Raw genomic sequence first — 23,481 nt, forward strand, 5'->3', positions numbered from 1 at the left:
GCGGCGCCTCCTGACTTTTCCAAGTTGTGGGGCGGTGGCTGTTTCGTGTAAGTTGCTGCAGTCCGCTGGCTAGTGGAGGTGAAGCCCGGCTTTGATGGCTCTAGACGCGCTTCTGGGTTCCGGCCTTCTGCTGCTCCTGGGTGAGGATTGACGTTTCCTTTCTACCTACCACGGTTGTCGGGTGGGTTCCTGGCTACTTGCTGCTGTTCTTGCATAGAACACCCTTCGATAGCTTCACGGCAGGCAGACGTTCAACAGGTGCGTCCTTTTCTGACAGAAGTCATGCAATTCTTATGCCCGGGGACCCTTGCCGGAAAAGAGAATGACATTTGTAACTCAATCCTACTGTCAGTATTTCTCTTCTCTGGCAGGGATTTCCAAGCAATTTATAAGCTTATAAGAGTCTCTTATAAGAGAGAGGGGCGGCATATAAATTAAATCAATCAATAGCATATGCATTCAATAAGCAAGTAAGTTAATAAACAAACTCCCAGCAGGTTTAGCTTCACTTGCAGTGTTATTGCTTGTCCTGGATAGGAACTCTGCTAGAAAAAAGAAAGCAAGAAAGAAATGAACTTATCCATTTCTTCAATCTACTTAAACAGCAAAGTGCTTGCAATTATGACTGTTTGTGACTTTGTAATACAAAAAGAGATCATTTTTTTTAAAGATAGGAAACTCTGTGGAAAGATAGTTGCTTTCAAGACAAGACTTCATACCTGCCCTCTTGGAATATTGTCAAATCTATTCCATCATCTGAAAAACATTGCTCATTTATGATAAAGTCAGACCCTTCCTTCCTTCCTTCCTTCCTTCCTTCCTTCCTTCCTTCCTTCCTTCCTTCCTTCCTTCCTTCCTTCCTTCCTTCCAGGTTTTGCATTCAGGTACTTGCTATTGGAACCAAGTACCCACTTTTTTTATGGCTAAGGAAATCCAAAGTATGATTTTTTTTTCTGGTGCCAAGTATATCATCAATTAGATTAAGTTGCCTTCGCTTGGCAGGATACCCATTAAATAGTGTACCTAAGTGCCTATTTTTATCCTGTGTGTTTATTTTAAGGGGCCTTAGAACCCAGGACAGTTTGAAACAAGTTAAAAGGTAAAGAAAGGCTGCTCTGGTCTAATCACAGGCCAGCCTATATAGTTTGTAACATTTCTTATTTAAATGTGCTTATTAAATTATATTGGTTGTTAACTAAGTTTTGCAATAATATCACTACACATCACTAACAATCTATTACATCATAGAGAATTGAAAATAATTTCTGTGTTAATTTGCATTGTATTATAACTTTGCATTATAAACTCATGACATTTCATAGTATCTGTTTTTCAGCAAAAGAGAATCAGTGTAATTTATAATCCACAACATATTAATTAGGGCTATTTTAAAATATTGGCATTCAGAACATATGTCTGGATTTGTTTATTTGATAGTAATAGTTTTTTGGAAATACTTTCTGCCAATTAATTTTACTAAACATCACATTATTTATATTGATAGCAATTTAAATATTGGAATATTTTCTAGTTCTATGGCACTTGCCTTGAGATATTGCAAGTGGTTTAACTGGATTACATGTTTTTCTGGAACTCCTGGAATGTTTTAATACTAGTAGTCAAAGCTTAGTGATGAAACACACTGTTTAAAAACTTCCATGCCTTACTTCCTTTGTTGGGACACTGTTGTGTTGTTGCTTTTCCTGGAAATGAAGTCTACTTTCGGGACAAAGACCTGTTCATATATCTGGTGTATAATGCCCATTGTATAAGTGTTACAAGATAAAGTGTCCTTCAAATTAAGTTCAACTCCTGGAGACAAAATGGAGACATTCATATTGCTTCTTTGACAATAGTGTGGAAGTGGCTTGTTGTATTCCCCCCCCCCCCCGGATATTTCTTCTCTTGTCTACCAACCCACAGATCTCACATTCAAATACTGTGAATAAATGCCTAACAGACCTTGGGAACATAAAGGAGGCAACAAGACAATTAATGGAATAAACAGGACTATGACTTGAGCCAGGGAAAAAGGGAAGTGTGAGAAAGAGGATAATTCCATTTTAATTATAATTTACAGTAATTATATGGTTATGCTTATAATAGATAGAAATTTTAAACATATTAATATTTTCTGCAATTTATAAATAATAACATCTAACTCACAGAGAAGTAGGTGAATGCAACATGCAGTCAGAATTTCAATGCCAAATTTAATCTTAATCTTCCAAAATCTAGATTTCTCTTTAATCTAAAAACAATAATTGCAAAATATGTTGAATTTCACACACCTTTTCCTTAGGAATTCCTATTTGTCTCTATCAAAACACACACACACACACACACACACACACACACACACACAGCTATACAGCTGTTGTACAGATGCAACTGTTTAATTGGTATCCTGTCTACAAAACTTTCAGCCATGGAATGGACCCAGCATTCTTTTTTTTAATTGTATTGGTAATTTTGAGATACTGGTATAGCAATGTTAGCAATAGTTGTGTTTGTTTTGAACGTTACCTATGGTAGCTTCTTTGTTTATTTATTTATTCATTACATTGTGAATTGCTGTATCCTTCAAAATCTCAAAAAGACACATATTTTGAAATTTTAATGTGGATAATTTTATTTAAACTCTAGATCATATTTTTGGCTTTGTGTTTCAAGCATATTTAGTTCAATATTTTCCCTCTTACTTATTATCTTACTTTCAAAGTTGAACTGATTATCTATATTTTCTAATTATTATTTTGAATATCATATCCACTCTATATTTAAAAAATCAAAAACCTTTCATATTTAATATGTCAGGTGTCTGAACAGAATTATGCTTCTTTCTTAAGGTTGCAGTCTTTGCTTAGTTAAATACCTGTGGAACTCATTGGCTTTTCCAGTAATTAAGTATTTTATTAGACGGTTTCAATTACATAATTCAAACAGTTTAATGATGCATAGTATTTTAATCAAGCCTTCAAAAATTTACCAAGTTACTTGTACTATTTTTCTATACATCTGTCATAATTGGGACAAATTTTACATTTATGTTACAGCGTTTTGTAACCATACGCTTACAGTATCTTAAGAGTATTCTTGTTTTAGTTACTAAACTTGGATTTATAACACTTTCCATAATCTAATATAATTTTCCTTAAATATGCTGGCTAAGAATTCTGGGAACTGTGATCCCAATGTGTCTGAAACAAGAAGTTGGAGATTGACCAACTATTGCAAATATTAATTATCTTTTGGTGTTATGTGCTTTTTATTACATGGTTCTTATATTAGGCCGAATTCATGGCTTAAATATTTCTTGTTGACATTTAATATTTATAATAAATATTCTTGATATTTGGCAGTTCTTATTTATTTACTGAATTTTATATGGTGTCCTAGTATAGAAGGACTGATCATTGAAAAGAGGCAGAGGGATTCTCCTGAAATTGCCATCAATTCATCAATTTGCCCAATGGGAGTGGGAACAACACTGCTTCCAGGAAAAAAAAAATTGCTGCAGCAGTTATTTTTTAAAAAAGAAAAACTTTTTGTGGCTTCTTCATACATGCACATTTGTGAAAGAGTGTGCAGGTGTGCAAAATTGGAAATATTTGGATAAATTGCATTCTGTAGGCAAGAATAAGGGTGAGGAAAAATAATTTATGAATATCATTATCCAATCTAAGAAAGCTTTAGTAAGAGTGACTTGTTTTGTACAGTTGATATATGTATGGGCCCAACAGTGATTTGTTTCTTTAAAAAAAAACTTTTTGGGAAAGAGCTAATAAAGGGGATTGAGGATTAATTCCAGGTCACCTGCTGAATAAATTGTTAGAAATGTTTGTTTGAGGCCTCCTGTGATGAAAATATTATTCAGTAATAGTAGGCTGACTTGGAAGTCTGACTTGGAAGGATATATTGATATCAGTGAATAAGCCCCTTCAAATCTTGTCAAGCTTCTCTCATAGAGCAAATCTGTGGACTAAAAATGGGCACTCTTTCAGTTTTTCCTTGTCTGGGGAAGTTCTGTTAGCTGTTTAGCAAAGATGTGTTCATCTGCCACTGTGCTATTAGAAGTAGGCCTTTCAAAGTTCAAACAGTTGAAGGAAAATGTTATGAGTATCTAAAGTGTATTGAACATAGGTAATGTAAGTAAAAGGGATGCGGTGACTCAGTGGCTAAGACTCTGAGCTTGTCAATAAGAAGGTCGGTAGTTCAGCAGTTCGAATCCCTAGCACCGCATAATGCAGGCATGTCCAAAGTGCGGCCCGGGGGCCAAATGTGGCCCTTTTTCAAGTTTCAAGCGGCCCGCAGCCTCTTCTCCCCACTGGAATTATTTGTTTAGTCTTTCATAAAATACCGTATTTTTCGAAGTATAAAGATGCATCTTTTTCCCCTCAAAAAAGAGGCTAAAAATCTGGGTGCATCCTATAAACTGAATACAGCATTTTTTGCCTCCCAAAAATTTGCCCCCTTCACCAAAATGGCTGTGCATAGCCTTTAGGAGGTTTTCAGAGTGCTCCTGGGGGCTGTGGAGGGCATAAATGAGCAAAAAATGGGCCACTTTTTTGCTCAACTTTGCCCCCCCCCCCAGCCCCCAGGAGCACTCTAGAAGCCTCTTAAAGGCTAGTCATGCCCTTTAAAAAAAAGGCCCATTTTCATGAAAAATGGGCCATTTTTGGGAGAGTGCAAAAACTTTTTTTTTAATTTGCCTCTTCAAAATCTTGGTGCATCTTATACTCTGAAAAATACGGTAGTCAATTCGCATTTAATGTTAAGGGTTCAAAGAATGTCAGGCTGAATGATCGGCCCCACACATTTTCACCTCACCAAATCTGGCCCTCCTTGCAAAAAGTTTGGACACCCCTGGCATAACGGAATGAGCTCCCGTTACTTGTTCCAGCTTCTGCCAACCTAGCAGTTTGAAAGCACATAAAAAATGCTAGTAGAAAAATAGGGACCACTTTGGTGGGAAGGTAACAGCGCTCTATGTGCCTTTGGCATTAGGTTTATTAAATAGGTTTAGGTTTATTAAATTTATAGACCGCCCCCTCTCCCCGTAGGAACTCGGGGCATTGAGTCATGCTGGCCACATGACCATGGAGATGTCTTTGGACAGCGCTGGGACTTTGGCTTTGAAATGGAGATGAGCACCGCCCCTAGATAGAACTGGAAAACAACTAGCACACATTTGCAGGGAAACCTTTACCTTTAATGTAAGTAATCTAAAGTATTACAGTATACCATTCAGAAATTTTTCAAACTGGAAATTTTCTTAAGGCATAGCAAAACCCACATTAGCTGTTAGGATTCAGATAGTGAAACGGGAATTGTATCTTTAGAAACAAGAAACAAGCAGTACACTTAGTAGAAGTAGTATTGTAATTTGAGTCTAGCTACTTGAAAAGTACTTGAAAGTTACTTTTGAAATGATTTGCAATCTCTTCCTCCCCAACTAAAGGCATAGTGATTTTCAGCTCTGTGTCTAGCAGTGAAAATGCAACAGCTGGCCTGGAAACCAAGAAGCTTTCCTGTGATTACATGAATGGAACATGTACAGGTAACAGATAGATTTTAATTCCTGACAATGGCATTGTTTTCAATAATGGGGAGGAAGACTGTTCAGCTGATTAATTGATGTAGTAATTACAGTTACAGATTAGGAATCAAGAGCCTAGGAGTTCTAATTGTCCTTTGAGTATGGGTAGTTGAGTAACTATGAACCCATCCTACTTCACAGATTTGTTATGGGAAAAATAAGCAGTTTGCATTATCTATATTCCATCTTGAGTTATATAGAAAATAAAGGCAGGAGAGAAATCTAATGAATAAATACTTTCCATTGTAATTACATGTAACAATGCACAACATTTTAGGAAACTGGCAATCACAATTCGTAAGCTTTTATTTTGCAATATGTTAATTATAAATATATCCTGTTTTAATGATTCTTTAAAGAAATATAGATGCATACATTCTGTTACTGATCATTAGTAACTTTGAATTTATTTATTATGAAATTTATTTGCCACCCATTTCTTCTCCAATTATTAATAATCCATTAATAAACAGAATCTATTTAAGATTAAATTAATACAGTAGTGCAGTTTTTAATCCAAATCCAGGGACAATTGTCAAGAATTGGAAAATATCTGGATTTGAAAGAACTATCCTTGGGTCTGAGGATGCAAATGCGTTTGAATTTTCAAAGGTGTCAGGGTAGATGTAACCCATGGGAAAAGACAAAAAAAGTCAAAACAATCAAAGGCACCATGCAGAGACTGACAGAGTAATAAATATGTTGTCAGCTAGTTACGAATCCATCTGGTGATGCTATCTATCCCATATTTTTCTAGCTTACCAAGAAGTATATTTTGGTCTACTTCAGTGGTCGGCAAGCCGCGGCTCGCGAGCCACATGCGGCTCTTTACACATTTTAATGCGGCTCTTCTGTGTGCCGGGCGCCCGCTCCCCTCCCTCCTCCCTCCACTTCAAAACAAGCGCCCCTTTCCCTTTTTTCTTTTCGACCCACAATGATTAGGGAGGATCCTGAAGTCGGGCGGGGACGAGAAGCGAGGAGGCAGAAAAAGAAACAGAGGCTAAGGAGCTTCCCCCCGCCCCCTCCCAGCAAAAATCTAACCGGGGAGCCGGGCGGGCAGTAGCAAATTAGCCGATCACGCCGCGTGATCGGTTAATTTGCTACTGCCCACGCGGCGTGATCGGCTAATTTGCTACTGCCCGCCCGGCTCCCCGGTTAGATTTTTGCTGGGAGGGGGCGGGGGGGAAGCTCCTTAGCCTCCGTTTCTTTTTCTGCCTCCTTGCTTCTCGTCCCCGCCCGACTTCAGGATCCTCCCTAATCATTGTGGGTTGAAAAGAAAAAAGGGAAAGGGGCGCTTAAAGGTTCAAACAAACGCTTCAGAGGCAACAGTTTTCATGGGGAATTAGAACAGAGAGCCCTGGAGTTTCGCTGCCCACCTGGTCAGACCTCGCTTTCCTCGCATGATTGGCTAATTTGCTACTGCCCGGCTCCCCGGTTAGATTTTTGCCGGGGGGTGGGGAAGCTCCTTGGCCTCCATCTCTTTTTTTCCCTCCTCGCTTCTTGGGGCTCCACCAATGGGGGAGCAAGGCCCAGCACCAGGCTTTGGGCTAACACAGGGGTCTGCAAAGTTGGCTGTTTTAAGACTGGTGGACTTCAATTATCAGAATTCTGGGAGTTGAAGTCCACCAGTCTTAAGAGCCAATTTTGCAGATCCCTGGGCTAATATGATTGATGCCCTTGGTGGACTTCAATTCTCAGAATTCTGGGAGTTGAAGTCCACAAGTCTTCAAGCTGTCAGGTTTGAAGACCCCTGGGTTTTTTTTCTAAAGGGTTAGGGGTGCAAGGGTCTTGCAACTTGACAGCTTTAAGACTTGCGTGCTTCAAATGCCAGAGTTTATTGAAACTAAAAACAGTGTACCATCCTATGTATTTTCGGTTTTAAAAATGTGGCTCTCAAAATAAATTTCAATCGTGGTTTTGGCGAGATTTGGCTCAGTTGAAAAAAAAGGTTGTCCACCACTGGTCTACTTTGTCAAAAGCCTACTGAAACCCAAGTGCACTAAGTCCACTGCATTTCATTGGTCCACTAATTTAGTCACTTTGTCAAAGAATGAAATAGGATTTGTTTGGCATAATCTGTTTTTGACAAACCCATGTTGGCTTCTGATTATAACTTTGTTGCTTCTAGGTCATGGTATCAAACTCTATCATGTCACCTGATTTCATTTCATTTGATTTAACACATTTTTAATGTTCTTTTGTCTTATTTCTATGCAGATATGAATAAGATTGTACTGTTAAAGTACAATCTTTATTGTTTATTTATTGCGCTTATGTGCCATCTTTGCATCCCATAATTGGAATGAAGACAAAATTCTCACATGGAATTTTCCACTCAAAATGATATTAAAAGGATTACGAATACAATTATTGAAAACATTCTTCAAAATGAAAAAACTATTAAAAATAGCACAATAGGAAAAAGTTAGTCGCAAGTAATCCAGGTGAACAGGTATTTTAAGTAGAACCTAATATATATTTTTATTTATATTTTTATTTTCTTATTTCTAGATTTGAGATTGAGTGGGCATTTTTCCAAATGTCCTGAGGAGTACAAGTACTTCTGTGTCAAAGGAAGATGCCGCTATGTTGATGCAGTACAAACTCCATCCTGCATGTAGGTTCCCAATCCAAACATGCCTTTTCCCAAGAATTAAACCTGAGCAAATAGGGATGCGGTGGCTCAGTGGCTAAGACACTCAGCTTGTCGGTCAGAAAGGTCGGCAGTTCAGCAGTTCGAATCCTTAGCGCTGCATAACGGAGTGAGCTCCTTTTACTTATCCCAGCTTCTGCCAACCTAGCAGTTCAAAAGCATGTAAAAGTGCAAGTAGAAAAAATAGGAACCACCTTTGGTGGGAAGGTAACAGCATTCCGTTAAACGTTTATTCATGCCGGCCACATGACCATGTAGATGTCTTCAGACAGCACTGGCTCTTTGGCTTTGAAACAGAGATGAGCACCGTCCCCTAGAGTTGTGAACGACTAGCACATACATATGTGCGAGGGGAACCTTTACCTTTACTTTAAACCTAAGCATGACTTTAATGGCCAGATATCTCCAAAGAATATGTCATGCTCAGGCCAAATATGTACTTATTTGAATCTGTTATTTACTAATGGTCAAATGTCTTACTTATTTGAATTTGTTTGTTTCAGCTGTTCTTTCAATTCTGGTGTGAAAACTGTAAAAACTCTTTAAAAATAATAATGCAGTCTTCCAATTATGGATTTCGCTCCAGGTTCTCTTTAATGTTGATAAGTAGACAAAATCTTTCTTGTACAAGGAGATTGCTAAAATGCTAAAGCCTTACTTATTATTAAGAAATTCATAAAATTTCTTAGGCAGTGCTTTACGTTGCCTAAAGAATGCCCATGAGGAGTCTCCCTAGTTTAGGTGTCCACTTTGCATATGACAAATCTGTGAGATTGAAGACGAGTTGGAGCGTGGTGATTCTTTTAATTTTTTAAAATTATGAATTATAACTTTTAAAATTATGTTTCTTATCAGATTAAAAAAGCCAATATCTTAGATTTGGTATTGCAAAATTCTGGACTTAATTGTATCTATATTACAAACTTTATTTCATACATACCCTCAATATGCAACTGCTGAACTGGATGATTCCATGCATACGATTTTTAAAAAAGATTTAGAGTTAAAGTTAATGTAACTTTATTAATGAATTTTTATCTATCTGCTTAGAGGATAGTGGGAGTAATTGAATCTGTCCTGATTTTATAATTAAGGTATACCTTCTCCATTACTTACTAGTTATGGCCATGATAGGGCATCAAAGATTGTTGACTGACAGTAAGATATGTCAACTATTATCAGGGATACTCCATAAAGACAACTGAGGTTTCCTGATGTGCCAATTATTCTATAAGAAAAATAATTCTGGGTGTTTTTATTGTTAATTTATTTTATTATCATTTATCTTTATTTTTAAGATTCCGACAACACCAGAAATTACTCAATTTGTATAGGATATAAATTGGAACAGCTTTCTTCTGTGATGAGTTGTTCTGGTACAGAGTTACTCAACCTTGGCAGCTTGAAAATGTATGGACTTCAATTCCCCCAAATTCCCAGCCAGCATGTATATCTGGATAATTCTAGGAGTTGAAGTTCACATAGCTTCAAACTGCCAAGCTTGAAAAATACTGATCTGGAAATTCTGATTTAGTCCAACTGATGGGGTGCTCAGCCACAAAATGCCTTAATTAATCACATGTGGAAAAACAGCATATATACCAAATCTTCCACTGTGTGTTTATTTCCAAATCTTTTCCTAATAAATCCCAAGCATAAAGGGCGACAGAGAATGCTGTCTAGAGAATTCTGGAAGTTGAAGACCACACATTAAGTTGTTTAGTTTGACAAACATTATTATGTTCAGGTGATATTTCCCTGAATGCAGCTGAAGTTCTTCTAGATCAGGAATTCCATTGGATGGCAGTTTTCAAGCCCTATTATTTATTTGCATGTGCAGTTTGTTTGCAGATCTGTCCTAGGTTTCCCCAATTTGTACCTTTCAGCTGTGTCACATTATAGTTCTCATAATCACCAGTTGGCATGGCTAATGGTGATGGAATTGTGATCTAACTCAAATAGAATGAACCAGGCTAGGAACGATTGCTTTAGTCACAAGTGTATACTGTATGTGGGATAGGTGCTAGTGTAGTAATAGACTTCAGTCCTGAAGGAAAAAAGAAAACCAATTTGCAAAACATTTTTCTATATTTTTTACAGCTGTGAGAGAGGCTACACTGGGGAAAGATGCGAGCGATTGGACTTATTTCATCTAAGAGGAGATCAAAATCAAATTGTGGTGGTTTCTTTGATAGCTGTTATGGTAATGCTTATCATCCTGATTGCATGTATCTGCACTTACACTCAGTGAGTACACCCAAATGAAAATTTGGCTTCTGTATGTATTTTCATGAAATTACAAATGTAGTTATTAAGTTAATCAGCCTTTAGCAATTGTAACTTTTGGAAGTTTCTAATACTGTATAATATCATATGCACGTGTACATGGGTTCCCACACACAATATCTACGAAGAAAATAAAACTGAATTTATTATTCCTGATTGAGGTAAATTTTCTTCCTTAATTCTAGTTATGTTAGAATTATGTTCTTCAGTATTGTTTGTTTACATCAGGGATAGTCAACCTTTTAATACCTACCGCCCACTTTTGTATCTCTGTTAGTAGTAAATTTTCTAGCCGCCCACCAGTTACACAGTAATGGTGATTTATAAAGTAGGGAAGTAACTTTACTTTATAAAATTTATAAAGCAGAGTTACAGCAAACCCCTACCGCCCACCATGAAAGTTGGAACGCCCACTAGTGGGCAGTAGGGACCAGGTTGACTACCACTGGTTTACATAAAGCTGTAGAAATTCAAAAAGAGATTTTTTGAATTGCATTATAAATTTACTTATTTCCACATCTATGTTTTACAGTGGGTAAGATACCTTTAGGTATAAGTACAATAGTTTTGTTATACTATTGCTCCAAAGAAATAGTAAACTTCATGTAATTCTTTTTAATATAATATAATAAATGGACAGAGAAATAGAACAGAATTTTGTGTAACCTAGGTAATGTACTTTCTGTTATTGTAGCTTTCAAAACTGCTGTTTAAAGTTGCTAAGTCCTGTCTGACTGTTCCCAACACCATGGCCATGGCTTGCCAGGTTCCCCTGGTTGTCCATTGTCTCCCTGAGTCTGCCCAGACTTGCCCACAATGTTAATGATATTATCTATCCATCTCATTCTCTGCTGTCCCTTCTCCTTTTGTGTTCAACCTTTCTCAGCATTAAGTTTTTTTTTTCAGTGAGTCCTCTCTTCTCCTTTGGTACCAAAGTATCTGAGCTTCAGCTTTTTAATAGCTGCATTATACTGCTGACTTACATTCTGTTATGGATGATCCATAATATCTGGATTAGCCCATGTAGAATTTTGGACCAGGAGCCTTTGATCTTGTCTAGGATATGTGTTACGTATGTATGCATGTATGTATATAATTTTTATAGCTAAAACATGTTACAGATTATCCTTTTTTAATAATTGATTTGGACTTAGTCTTATAACCTATCAATATATATTGATTATTGCTTTTTGGTTTAAATTATTCCTCGCAGCTTCTTATCAGCTGCAAATTTGGTAGCCTTTTTTCTGAGCCTGTGATAGACAATCTGTGATGTTATATAATGACATCTCTAATAATCTTCATGACATCTCTAATGTTCCTGAGTGCTGGTCATATTGGCCGGGGCTACTAGAAATTATGGATCAGCAGTATATAAAAGGGAAGAGATTCCCCAGTTGAGTCTAAATTCTTATCCAAGCCATTTATAAAATTATTGAAGAGCAGAAAATTTAGAAATAACACCTATGGCACTCCATTTAAGAAACCTCTCCAATTAACACAGTTAATGAACATTCACTGGAGATACTGTTTATGTGAGCTGAAAGTTAACAAGTACAAATATAAAACTATTTTTTATTATTACTCTTGTGTTTTTGAATATATGAAGACTTGACAGTGGATAGAGCCATGCATGCAGTCCTTCTCATGCTCCCTCTGACCTCCATTGGATGGCTAGCAGAATTTGTGCTTGCCTGAAGACAAGAACGGCTTCAGAGATAAATGAAGCAGATCACACAGCTGCATTTGAGTTGACCTGAATGCAAATGCTGCTCTGCTTTGATTTCAGTCGGAGATAACATTCTCCTTCACCATAGACATACTCTTGCAACACTTACTTAGTTTTATTAGAAACCAGTTGTTTTATATGTATGTATGTATATGTATGTATGTATGTGTGCATGTGTGCATGTGTATGCATGCACACACACACACAAACACATCTGGGATGTGGTGGCTCAATGGCTAAGATGCTGAACTTGTCGATCTGAAAGGCGGTTCAAATCCCTAGTGCCGTGTAACAGAGTGAGCTCCCGTTCTTTGTCTCAGCTTCTGTCAATCTAGCAGTTCGAAAGCATGTAAAAATGCAAGTAGAAAAATAGGAACCACCTTTGGTGGGAAGATAACAGCGTTCTGTCACCTTCAACATTTAGTCATGCCGGCCACATACCAGCGAGGCGTCTTCGGACAGTGCTTGCTCTTTGGCTTTGAAAGAGTCAGGAATGACTAGCAAATACAGGTGAAACTCGAAAAATTAGAATATCATGCAAAAGTTCATTTATTTCAGTAATGCAACTTAAAAGATGAAACTAATATATGAGATAAAACTCATTACATGCAAAGCAAGATAGTTCAAGCCGTGATTTGTCATAATTGTGATATTATGGTTCACAGCTCATGAAAACTCCAAATTCACAATCTTTGAAAATTAGAATATTGTGAAAAGGTACAATATTCTAGGCTCAAAGTGTCCCACTCTAATCAGCTAATTAAGTCATAACATCTGCAAAGGGTTCCTGAGCCTTCAATGGTCTCTCAGTCTGGTTCAGTAGGAATCACAATCATGGGAAAGACTGCTGTGCAGTCTGACAGTTGTGCAGAAAACCATCATTGACATCCTCCCTAAGGAGGGAAAGCCTCAAAAAGTAATTGCAAAAGAAGTTGGAAGTTCCCAAAGTGCTGTCTCAAAGTACATTAATAGAAAGTTATCTGGAAGGGAAAAGTGTGGAAGAAAAAGGTGCACAAGCAGCAAGGATGACCGCAGCCTGGAGAGGATTGTCAGGAAAAGGCCATTCAAAAGTGTTGGGGACTTTCACAAGGAGTGGACAGAGGCTGGAGTCAGTGCATCAAGAGCCACCACACACAGACGAATCCTGGACATGGGCTTCAAATGTCGTATTCCTCTTGTCAAGCTGCTCCTGAACAACAAACAACATCAGAAGCATCTTACCTGGGCTAAAGAAAAACAGACCTGGTCTGTTGCTCAGTGGTCCAAAGTCCTCTTTTCTGATGAGAGCAACTTTTGCATCTCATTTGTAAACCAAGGACCCAGAGTATGGAGGAAGAATGGAGAGGCACACACTGCAAGATGCTTGAAGTCCAGTGTGAAGTTTCCACAGTCTGTGTTGATTTGGGGAGCCATGTCATCTGCTGGTGTTGGTCCACTGTGCTTCATTAAGTCCAGGGTCAACGCAGCTGTCTACCAGGAGATTTTGGAGCACTTCATGCTTCCTTCCACAAACGAGCTTTATGGGGAAGCTGACTTCATTTTCCAGCAGGACTTGGTACCTGCTCATACTGCCAAAGGCATCAAAACCTGGTTCAATGACCGTGGGATTACTGTGCTTGATTGGCCAGCAAACTCGCCTGACCTGAACACCATAGAGAATCTATGGGGCATTGCCAAGAGAAAGGTGAGAGACATGAGACCGAACAATGCAGAAGAGCTGAAGGCCGCTATTGAAGCATCCTGGTCTTCCATAACATCTCAGCAATGCCACAGGCTGATAGCTTCCATGCCACGCCACATTGAGGCAGTAATTGCTGCAAAAGGGGCCCAAGCCAAGTTCTGAGTACATATGCATGCTTATACTTTTCAGAGGTCCGATATTGTTCTATGTACAATCCTTGTTTTATTGATTGTATGTAATATTCTAATTTTCTGAGATTGTGGATTTGGGGTTTCATGAGCTGTAAGCCATAATCATCACAATTATGACAAATCACGGGTTGAACTATCTTGCTTTGAATGTAATGTGTCTATCTCATATATTAGTTTCACCTTTTAAATTGCATTACTGAAATAAATGAACTTTTGCATGATATTCTAATTTTTCGAGTTTCACCTGTATGTGTGAGGGGAACTTTACCTTTACCTTATATATACACAAATGCAAATATTGATTAGACTAAATAATTTCTGATGATAGGTAACAAATTTGCATTATGAATTTGTAACTCATAGATTTAATTTTTTACTTCCTTTCAAAGTTATTGTCGGAAAAAGCGTAGAAAGAGGAAACAGGAGGAATCTGGGACTTGTGATAATGAGCAGCCAATGAAAACTGATGATATACTTGAGACGGATATTGAATGAAGGTAAAAATGGTTCTAAAATTTTACATCCTGGGAACGTGAAAATGAGGGATAATTTATTTTATTTCAAAATTAATTATGTTATTTGAATTTGAATTCATAATATTTTATTTAATGTAAGTTAGTTTTAGTTTAATGGATTACTACACTCAATGATACTTACTAAATGAATGTTTTATAGTCATGTAATGAGTAAGCAATATTTTTCTATGTGAACAGGCAAGTCATTCATAGTTAACTAATAGTTTTCCCAGGTATCTTAACTTATTGACATAGTGGCTATAATCTCCTTTTTTTACTAGCCAATACTAATGGAAATGTAATCAGGACATGACTTTATTTTGTTTCTTAAGATATTTTTCTAGATTGAGGATTTTTCCCCCCCTAAATATTATTTTCTTTCACAATGAAGGAAAGAAAATCATCACACACCAAATGGATAATGTTTATTTACATTACATAAATTTGTTCCATTGAGAAAGTACACAGTGAAATTAAATGAGAAAATGTGGTTTTTTTTTTATTATGATGGCAGAAACAAGGCCCTTCAGAAAGAGTGCAGCAGGGTCATTTCAATTTCAGTATTCAGACATGTAAAGAAAAACCTGCCTGGCCTGCACTGCCTCTCCCTTTTGTGAACCATAGCAAGGAATTTTGCACATGTGCCCTCTGCTCAGCTTGATTTGTAAATGAAAGCAACTGAGAAGTTATTCTTCTAATACATAGAATAGAATAGAATAGAATAGAATTCTTTATTGGCCAAGTGTGATTGGACACACAAGGAATTTGTCTTTAGTGCATATGCTCTCAGTGTACATAAAATGAAAAGATGCATTCATCACGAATCATAAGGTACAACACTTAATGATGGTCATAAGCAATCAGAAAACAATCAATATCAATATAAATCATAAGGACACAAACAACAAGTTATAGTCATGCAGTCATAAGTGGGAGGAGATGGGTGATAGGAACAATGAGAAGACTAGTAGTAATAGTAATGCAGCCTTAGTGAATGGTTTGACAGTGGTGCGGGAATTATTTGTTTAGCAGAGTGAAGGCGTTCGGGAAAAAGCTGTTCTTGTGTCTAGTTGTCTTGGTGTGTAGTGCTCTATAGCATCATTTTGAGGTAGGAGTTGAAACAATTTATGTCCAGGATGTGAGGGGTCTGTAAATATTTTCCCGGCCTCTTTTTGACTCGTGCAGTAACAAAAGTTCTGGAAAAGTGAGTAGTCAAAGAGGATGTTAAAAAAAAAAAAAAGATCCCCCCTCTTGAGTTTATGACAGACACTTTAAAAAAACAAACGTGGATGATAGTATCATGTTCATCCCGAAATCACCTGAATACACCTTGCCATCAGTTTGTGACATTTTCTTCACCAGAGTAGTTCTTACGAGTCCAATGATTTGCAGAAAAATTACACTATCGTGCCTTCACTTTTTTGTGATAGGATAATTTTCAGAATTTTTTTCATCTTATTGCACCAGAATGATGAGAAATAAATCTGTAGTTCTCTGTATACTTAACCCATAATAAGCAACTGCAAAGATCAGAGAGATTTACATCTGCTGAGCCTCTGAACTACACAATAATGGTTCTAATAACTGCTTTCTTTCTTAACTCTACAGGTTAACAAAAGTGCTGACTGGCAGATTCCAAAGACTTGTGCTCTTTTCATTTTGATGGCTTTCCTGAGGACTAATGATAGGAAAATAAATAAGGAAAAATAAACATGGGTATATAACTTCAGTCACATATGATATCTGACAAAATCTAGTATTATTATTATAGGAATAATAGTGATAATGTTGGAAACACAGGAATTTTCTTATATGTGTGAAAGATGTTAGAAGCATAGTATTTGACATTTAATTCTCTTCAATTTGTCAACCTGAAAAGGAACTTTGTGTTTTATCTGCAGTCAAAATAGATAAAATGTCTGGTAGAATTGCATATTCTAGAGTAGCTAAAATAGGCACTTGTGCAGTTATATTTAATTATAGTTTCACTAATAGCTACAATTTTATCAATAGAAGAGATATCAATAACTCAGGGTTGAACCGTAGAGTCTCGGGTGCTCTCTGAGCTTGGTTGTTTGCTTTCAGGTAATATTTTCAGTACTAGAAGAGAATGGGGTTTGCTCTCTGTTTATATCCAGTAATTTGTCCTGTCAGTGTTGGTGGGAGCAGGTTACTGTATGTATATGAAAAGAGAGCAAATTATACTCCCTTGTAGCAATGAAGATGTTACATATTCAGATAACAAAACGTCTGCAAACAAGCTCAGAGAGCTGCAATTTTAATTGGTGATTTCATGTTTTATGTGGCCTTTTTTTAAATGAATAATTTTTATTAAATGTTTTGATCTTTAAAAACAATAGGGAAGACACAGCTGTTTTGTCTTATGTGGCCTTTTTGAACTACGTATTTTCTTTTACAGTTAGTATTGTTGTCATCTTTACTGAGAAGTGGAATATAACCATATTAATGTGGCTTTAAAAAATTTCATTCTTCTGAGTCAATGCTTTAGATTGGATTTAGGATGGCATCATTCATATGAGTTGATACATAACTTGTTGGTAAATTGGCTGCACATAATGTAATTTACTCCCCATATTGCATTGTAAAGATCTATGTGCCTACTCTTTCTTTCCCAATTAACTGGGGGAGGGAGTATCTTTGTAGCCCCTCTATGAACTCTAGAATTTAGACTTCAGTAGGCTAAAAGCTTACTACCATATTTTTCAGAGTATAAGATGCACCAAGATTTTGAAGAGGCAAATTAAAAAAAAAGTTTTTGCATTCTGCAGTCTTTCATAAAAAAAGGGCATGAATAGCCTTTAGGAGGCTTGTAGAGTGCTCCTGGGAGTTAGGTGCCTGCTAAAACGAGCAAAAAATGCCCCATTTTTTGCAAAAATGGGCCCGTTTTTTGTCAAAAAAAGAGCATGCATAGTCTTTAAGAGGCTTATAGAGTGCTCCTCGGGGCTGGGGTGCGAGGCAAAAGTGAGCAAAAAACAGCCCATTTATCACTCATTTCTACCCTGTCCATCCTCCAGGAGCACTCTGTAAACCTCCTAAAGGCTATACACAGCCATTTTGGTTAAGGGGGCGGAGTTTCAGGAGGCCAAAAATGCTGTACTGTGTGTATAAGATGCACCCAGATTTTCAGCCTCTTTTTTTGAGGGAAAAAGCTGCGTCTTAGACTCTAAAAAATACAGCAAATAAGGCCAAATGTATCTACCAGGTCTGGGGGCCAGCCCTAATCTAGCTTTTGTCACATTAGAGCTCAGGTCTTTCCCAGACAATCTTAGCCTGCCTTGCAGCTGCACCTCTGCAATGGCTCACAGTTGTGGCGACCACTTTCCTCAGCTGCTCAGTAACATCCACAATTTCTGAAGGCAAGCTGGTCCAGTGATTAACTGTTCTCACTGATGCACAATTTCTCCTTAGTTCTAGGTTGGATCTCTCCTTAATAAGTTACGTTCTGTTCCTTCTTTTTCTGCTCTCAGGTGTTTTGGACAATAGTTTGACCCCCTACCCTCTGTGACAGCTCCCCAAATATTGGAACACTGCTGTCATGTCATCCCTAATCTTTCTTTTTTTCAAGCTAGACATATCCAATTCCTGCAAATAATCTTCATATGTTTTAGCCTCCAGTCCCCTAGTCACCTTTTTTGCTCTTCTCTTTCTTCACTATTTCTAGACCAGGGGTGTCAAACTTGTGTCGTCACTGCAGCGCCACGTGACATATCAGGACACCCCCCACCTTCGCTAAACTGGGCATGGCCAGTGTGTGACGCATCTGGCCTATGGATGGGAAATTTGACAGCTCTGTTCTAAAGTCTCAATATCTTTTTTGTATCGTGGTGACCAAAACTAGATGCAGTATTCCATATGTGGTCTTAGAAGTACTAGATTAAGTGGTATATAAAGTATAAATAAATCTGTATAGAATATAGATTTGTATGCAGTAAAAAGTATAAACGTATTTGTACAGCTTCACATTTTGTACCTGAAAGGTTCTAAGTAAGACATGTGCAAATGATATTTTGCAGGATGGTCCTCTAGGACTTCCATTCTATTTCCATTTTGAAATAATATTTTTTGGTTTGTTTTAACCACAATCATTGGGTCTATGCTCTACAGCAGGGGTGTTTCATTGAGGGCTGCATCAGAGTTGTGTTTGACCTCGGGGGGTTGGATTGGGCATGGTCAGGGTGAGCCTGGCCAGCTCAACACCCCTCATGTCAGGGGAGTCTCTGGTCGCCTGAGTGCTCTGCCAGAGAAAACAAGTTCCCAAGCTCCGTTTTCAGCTGCAATGACCTCCTGCAACCCTCTGCCAATAAAAACGGAGCCTGGGAGGGCCGCACACAGCTCCGTTTTCACTGGCAGAGATACCGCAGGCTAGTCTTTAGCTGTTTCCAGGACTCTCCTGCAGGCAAGATCTAAGCACCATGTGGGCCAGATACAGCCAGGGCCTTGAGTTTGACACCCCTGCTCTACGGCATTCAGGAGCATGCCAGACTTTGCATTGGGGGTCACTAATAGCATATACAATATGACCTCCTTGGAGGTCAGGCTGCTGTTAACTAATTGTGCTGGATCCTGATGTCAAACCTGGTGTTAAGATATGATGTGATGTCCTGGAGTTGCACAGTGTGATTTCCACATGCCTTCTAAAATTAATTGTTCATGTACATGGTGCAATTCTTATTACAAATATAAATATCCTTTTTTTGTAATATATAATTATTGTATAAAATTATGGCACCTTGGTTTATATAATGCTTCAATATGCGTCATATTTTTCAATATCTGGAGATATGGGAGTCTATTATTTTTTATGAAGCATATTACACTTCCACAGCATTTGAGAGAAGAAACAGATTGTGTTCAGCAATATGAAAAGAATGATAAATTTTATAAGCTATTAAGAAAGCTTTTTGACTTGAATGTAATTGTATATGTAAACTATGCTTTGTAATGGTAGTTTGATATCTACCAAATTAGGAACAGCTATCTTAAGGACAAGGAGATATATTTATATAGTTTATGTGTAGTCAATAATGAGAAACATCAAAATTCTAAATGTTGCTAGCATTCTTCATCATGATCTCTATCAAAGCATTCCTAAGAAGTCTGTAAGGGGGCGTGCATAAGCGCACCAGTGTGCCTACTGTCCCTGTCCTACTGTCCCCATTTATTTGTAATTTCATGTGCTCATGTCCATGTTTATACTTATACCTGTTAACTTGTACATGTTTGACAAACTAAATAAGTAAAATAAATACATAAATAAAATAAATAAATATAGGTTATCAGCCTTTGCAGACCCATATTCAGAACTTCCTAGAACTTACAGAATTGCATTGTGTCAGTGGCTTCTGGTGAAGGTGACTGACTAACCAATCTAGGGGAAAGCACCATGAAAGGGAGTTCAGTTTACTAACAAGGAAACTGTGTTCCCTCAGTTTACAGGACTCTCCTGGATTAGGAAGAGTCCTAGAATCATCCCACAAGATCCTCCTTACAATAGCTGTCTGCAGAAGATTTGGGAAGCTGTGCTTCAGAGCAGTCAGTGAGCCATTCAGCTGGGGACAAGTCTGCAATCATTTTGTTGTTGAAAAAACAACTTTTGGAATTCATTTTTCAAATGGGCAATAAGTCATGCCTTTCACTTCTTGAACACATTATTAGATGATTATCTTTAATAAGGTAAAAGAGGCTCATTTCAGTCACAGCCTACTGCTCCTTTCTGAAACTCTGCACCATTTTTGAGACATTCTTATTGTTGAATGACAAGGAAGAGGGCTGCTGGAGATGAACTAAAATAAGGAAGTGTGGAGTACTTTTATTCTAACTTTGATGGAGAAACATAAGGATCTAAAACAGTGGTTCTCAACCTGTGGGTCGGGACCCCTTTGGGGGTCGAACGGCCCTTTCCCAGAGGTCGCCTAAGACCATCGGAAACCACATATTTTTTTAAAAAATACAGAAAACATAAAATAATTTTATGGTTGGGGGTCACCACAACATGAGGAACTGTATTAAAGGGTTTAAATTAAATTAAAGGCATTAGGAAGATTGAGACCCACTGATATAAAAAGTTGTAGTTTTATCATTTATATGAATCTGCCACTCTTATTTGATGTTGGGAGTTAAAATCAATAACTTTGGACCTTTTGTTGTGGGTGGTTAAAGTCTTCTGATTTTAATGAATTCTGATTGGGCAGAAATATCAATTGATTTGTGAAAGTCGATTCTTTAACTATAAAACTATAACTATAACTATAGAGGAAGAAGAAGAATAGAGAATAGAAGAAATATTGAATGCATCAGATTGCCAAAGTTATATTCAAGAAGTATTTAAACAAAAAAAAAATCAGTTTATAGGTCAATTATGTTCTGAAGATGTATGAAAGAGGAGCAAGAGAAACAAATTACTCAAGCTATTGGAAGAAAGTTGACTAATCCAGAGATACAATTATTTGCAGAAAGTTAACCAAGCCACAAAGGATATTCCACAAGTATTTAACAATGCAAAGGAAATAATTGTAATTTTGGAATGCAAATCTGACACCAATCAATTATAACTATTATGAGATGTTTTGAATACAAGCTTTCCAGTGCAAATGAAATAAAATTATTTCAAGTAAATCAACAATCCTCAAGAGACGTTTGGAACTTTTTCTTTATGGATACTAACAAGATTAAGAATCTCCTATGGAAAAGAGAAGTTTATATTTATTTGATAGACATTCCAGATTTTAAAAAACGTAATTTATGAGGATAAGTTGGAAGGAGTGACTTAATGAGCTAACTGAAGTTAGGATGGATTTTTTTACTTGTCTGATATATGTAACTAAAAGAAAGTTCCAATGTATGGTTTCATGTTTATAACATGGATTTGATTATTTTTTCTTTTTCTTATATGTAGTGCTTGAGTAATTCCTAAAGTTAGTGAAATTTTATTGAAATAGAATTTGAAGGTAGATATGTTAAGAGGAAGTTAAAGAAATATGTATTATAATTTGTTAACTTAAGAAAAAAAATTAAAGAAACATTTGGAGTTTTAAAATGGATATAAAATATAAAAGTTTTCTTTGTAAGGTTAAAGAAATTGAAAGAGTATAGTGAATTTTGTTAATATGAATGAAGATAGTCTACAAATATTAATAAGCCTAAATAGAAATATATATTACTTTTTACAATAAGGGGGGAAATAAAGAAAAATGGATTGGTTAAGATTGTGATGTAAATTGCTCTAAATGCAGAATTTTTATTTGGTCCTGTTTCTATTGAGATGTTGCTTCTAGTTTTTTATGTTCTATATAGGGAAAAATGATATTTAGAATTTTAATAAAAATTAACTGAATTTAGAATTGTGTAAATTATAGAGTAGGCTTCTAATAATTATAATTTTGACCTTACACTATCTATAACTGTATTAGTATTTTACTGTGTTGGAAAGAGCAAGAGTTGGCCTCCCCCCCCCCTTTCTTTTTTCTTTTTTCCTTTTCTTACAGTTTGCACTTCCCCCTTTTTTCTTAATTTTTATTCTCCAATTGCATTTTATGTTATAATAAACTTTAATAAAATATTTTTAAAAAGGATGGTATGGTGTCTATGTCAAGAAGAGCAGAGATACTATGCATATAAAGGGCTTTTCTGAAGATTATTGCCATCCCATGGCCCAGCAGTAAGGAGAATTATGTGAATTTTGACTTTTATAAAGGAGGAAATTGGGCATATAACTTCCTGCAACATAGCTTGGTAATGGCAGAAAAGTATCAGCCATTTTCATATATACTACAAAGGAAGAATCCACGCCATTCATTTAGAGTTGGGGGCATTATAGAAGCAGAACTTGCTAAATGGCCAGATAATTCGGCATGGGTGATCTATGAATATAATAAATACGGAAATGTGAGACATTTCCTTCTACAAGATCTTGGGTAACAGGCCAAGCTCTCCTTGTTTCTGGTTTTTATCACAGAATTTTTCTGCTATTGGCTATTTTAAATTGTTGGAGGTATTCCCATTTACTTCTTTACTATCACCAAATTTAGTGGAAAAGACTTGAGCTTCTATTTGGCTCAGTTTAAATCAGTCTCCTCCCAAATAAAGTGAACACGTTTAAAAGCATATATAATGTAATGCAAGGCAACAAAACATAGCACAATATAATATGTTATATATATATACACACACCCTACCAAGATTTTAGAAAGACGGCAGCTCCGATCACACTTTAATCCCAAAACCCAGCCTGAATATAGCGAGTGAGACTTCGCTGAAACGTTGCCAAGACAATCTCAATCTTATACGGAAAAAGACCTGAATACAACAAGAACAGCATACCTACACCCATGAAAATCTCCATCTTTCTATAAATCTTGGGGGAGGGGGGATGGAGTGCTGGCTTTGTTTCAGTAAGTGGATTGATTGGATGTGTGGCTTTATCATGATTGGTAGATTGGTGCTGATTGGTGCTGGCTGTGTGTCCGTTGTTTTGTGTTGTAACGGCCTGGGTGGTGGGTGGGGCTCGTTTGTTGGCTAGGGCTGGTTTACAGATGTCTGGTAGACGAGAGGTATCGTCACGTTTATTCATTTTGTGGGGTGTTTTTCGATAGCTTATATTATTCTCTTGTTGAAGTGTTCAGTTTTGGAGATTAACCTGGTTCCTTCAAAATTAATTTCATGTCCTGTAGCTTTAAGGTGCTGGAAAAGGGAGGAAGTTTTTTCTTTTTTTCTTATTGCGTTCTTGTGTTCTGCGATGTGTGCATTTGTTCTACTATTCGTTTGTCCTATGTATGTTGCAGGGCAGATTTTGCATGGTATTCCGTAG

The 23,481-nt window shown here is 37.0% G+C and overlaps 1 protein-coding gene across 2 annotated transcripts; it reads left to right on the forward strand.

The window, feature by feature from the left end:
* BTC (betacellulin) lies at nucleotides 1-22,190 on the forward strand. Of its 2 annotated transcripts, XR_014173641.1 has the most exons (7): nucleotides 1-140; nucleotides 5,456-5,560; nucleotides 8,111-8,216; nucleotides 10,353-10,499; nucleotides 14,529-14,636; nucleotides 16,263-16,688; nucleotides 16,921-16,961. XR_014173641.1 is itself a non-coding variant. In XM_081933802.1 (6 exons), the coding sequence occupies exons 1-5, from the start codon at nucleotides 95-97 to the stop codon at nucleotides 14,632-14,634; spliced, it is 510 nt and encodes a 169-aa protein (XP_081789928.1). In that variant the 5' UTR covers nucleotides 1-94; the 3' UTR covers nucleotides 14,635-14,636; nucleotides 16,263-22,190. The 2 variants fall into 2 exon arrangements, 1 of the variants encoding a protein (XP_081789928.1); XM_081933802.1 differs by having other exon boundaries at nucleotides 16,263-22,190.
* The last annotated feature ends 1,291 nt before the right edge of the window (nucleotides 22,191-23,481 follow it).

Source organism: Natrix helvetica (assembly GCF_964273705.1).
Source record: "Natrix helvetica genome assembly, chromosome: Z".
Classification (NCBI taxonomy): Eukaryota; Metazoa; Chordata; class Lepidosauria; order Squamata; family Natricidae; genus Natrix; species Natrix helvetica.

Coding starts and splice junctions, on each gene's coding strand:
- BTC (XM_081933802.1), top strand. CDS start 95: ATGGCTCTAGACGCGCTTCTGGGTTCCGGCCTTCTGCTGCTCCTGG. Junction 5,561..8,110: donor CATGAATGGAACATGTACAG/GTAACAGATAGA, acceptor TCTTATTTCTAG/ATTTGAGATTGAGTGGGCAT. Junction 10,500..14,528: donor TGTATCTGCACTTACACTCA/GTGAGTACACCC, acceptor TTCCTTTCAAAG/TTATTGTCGGAAAAAGCGTA.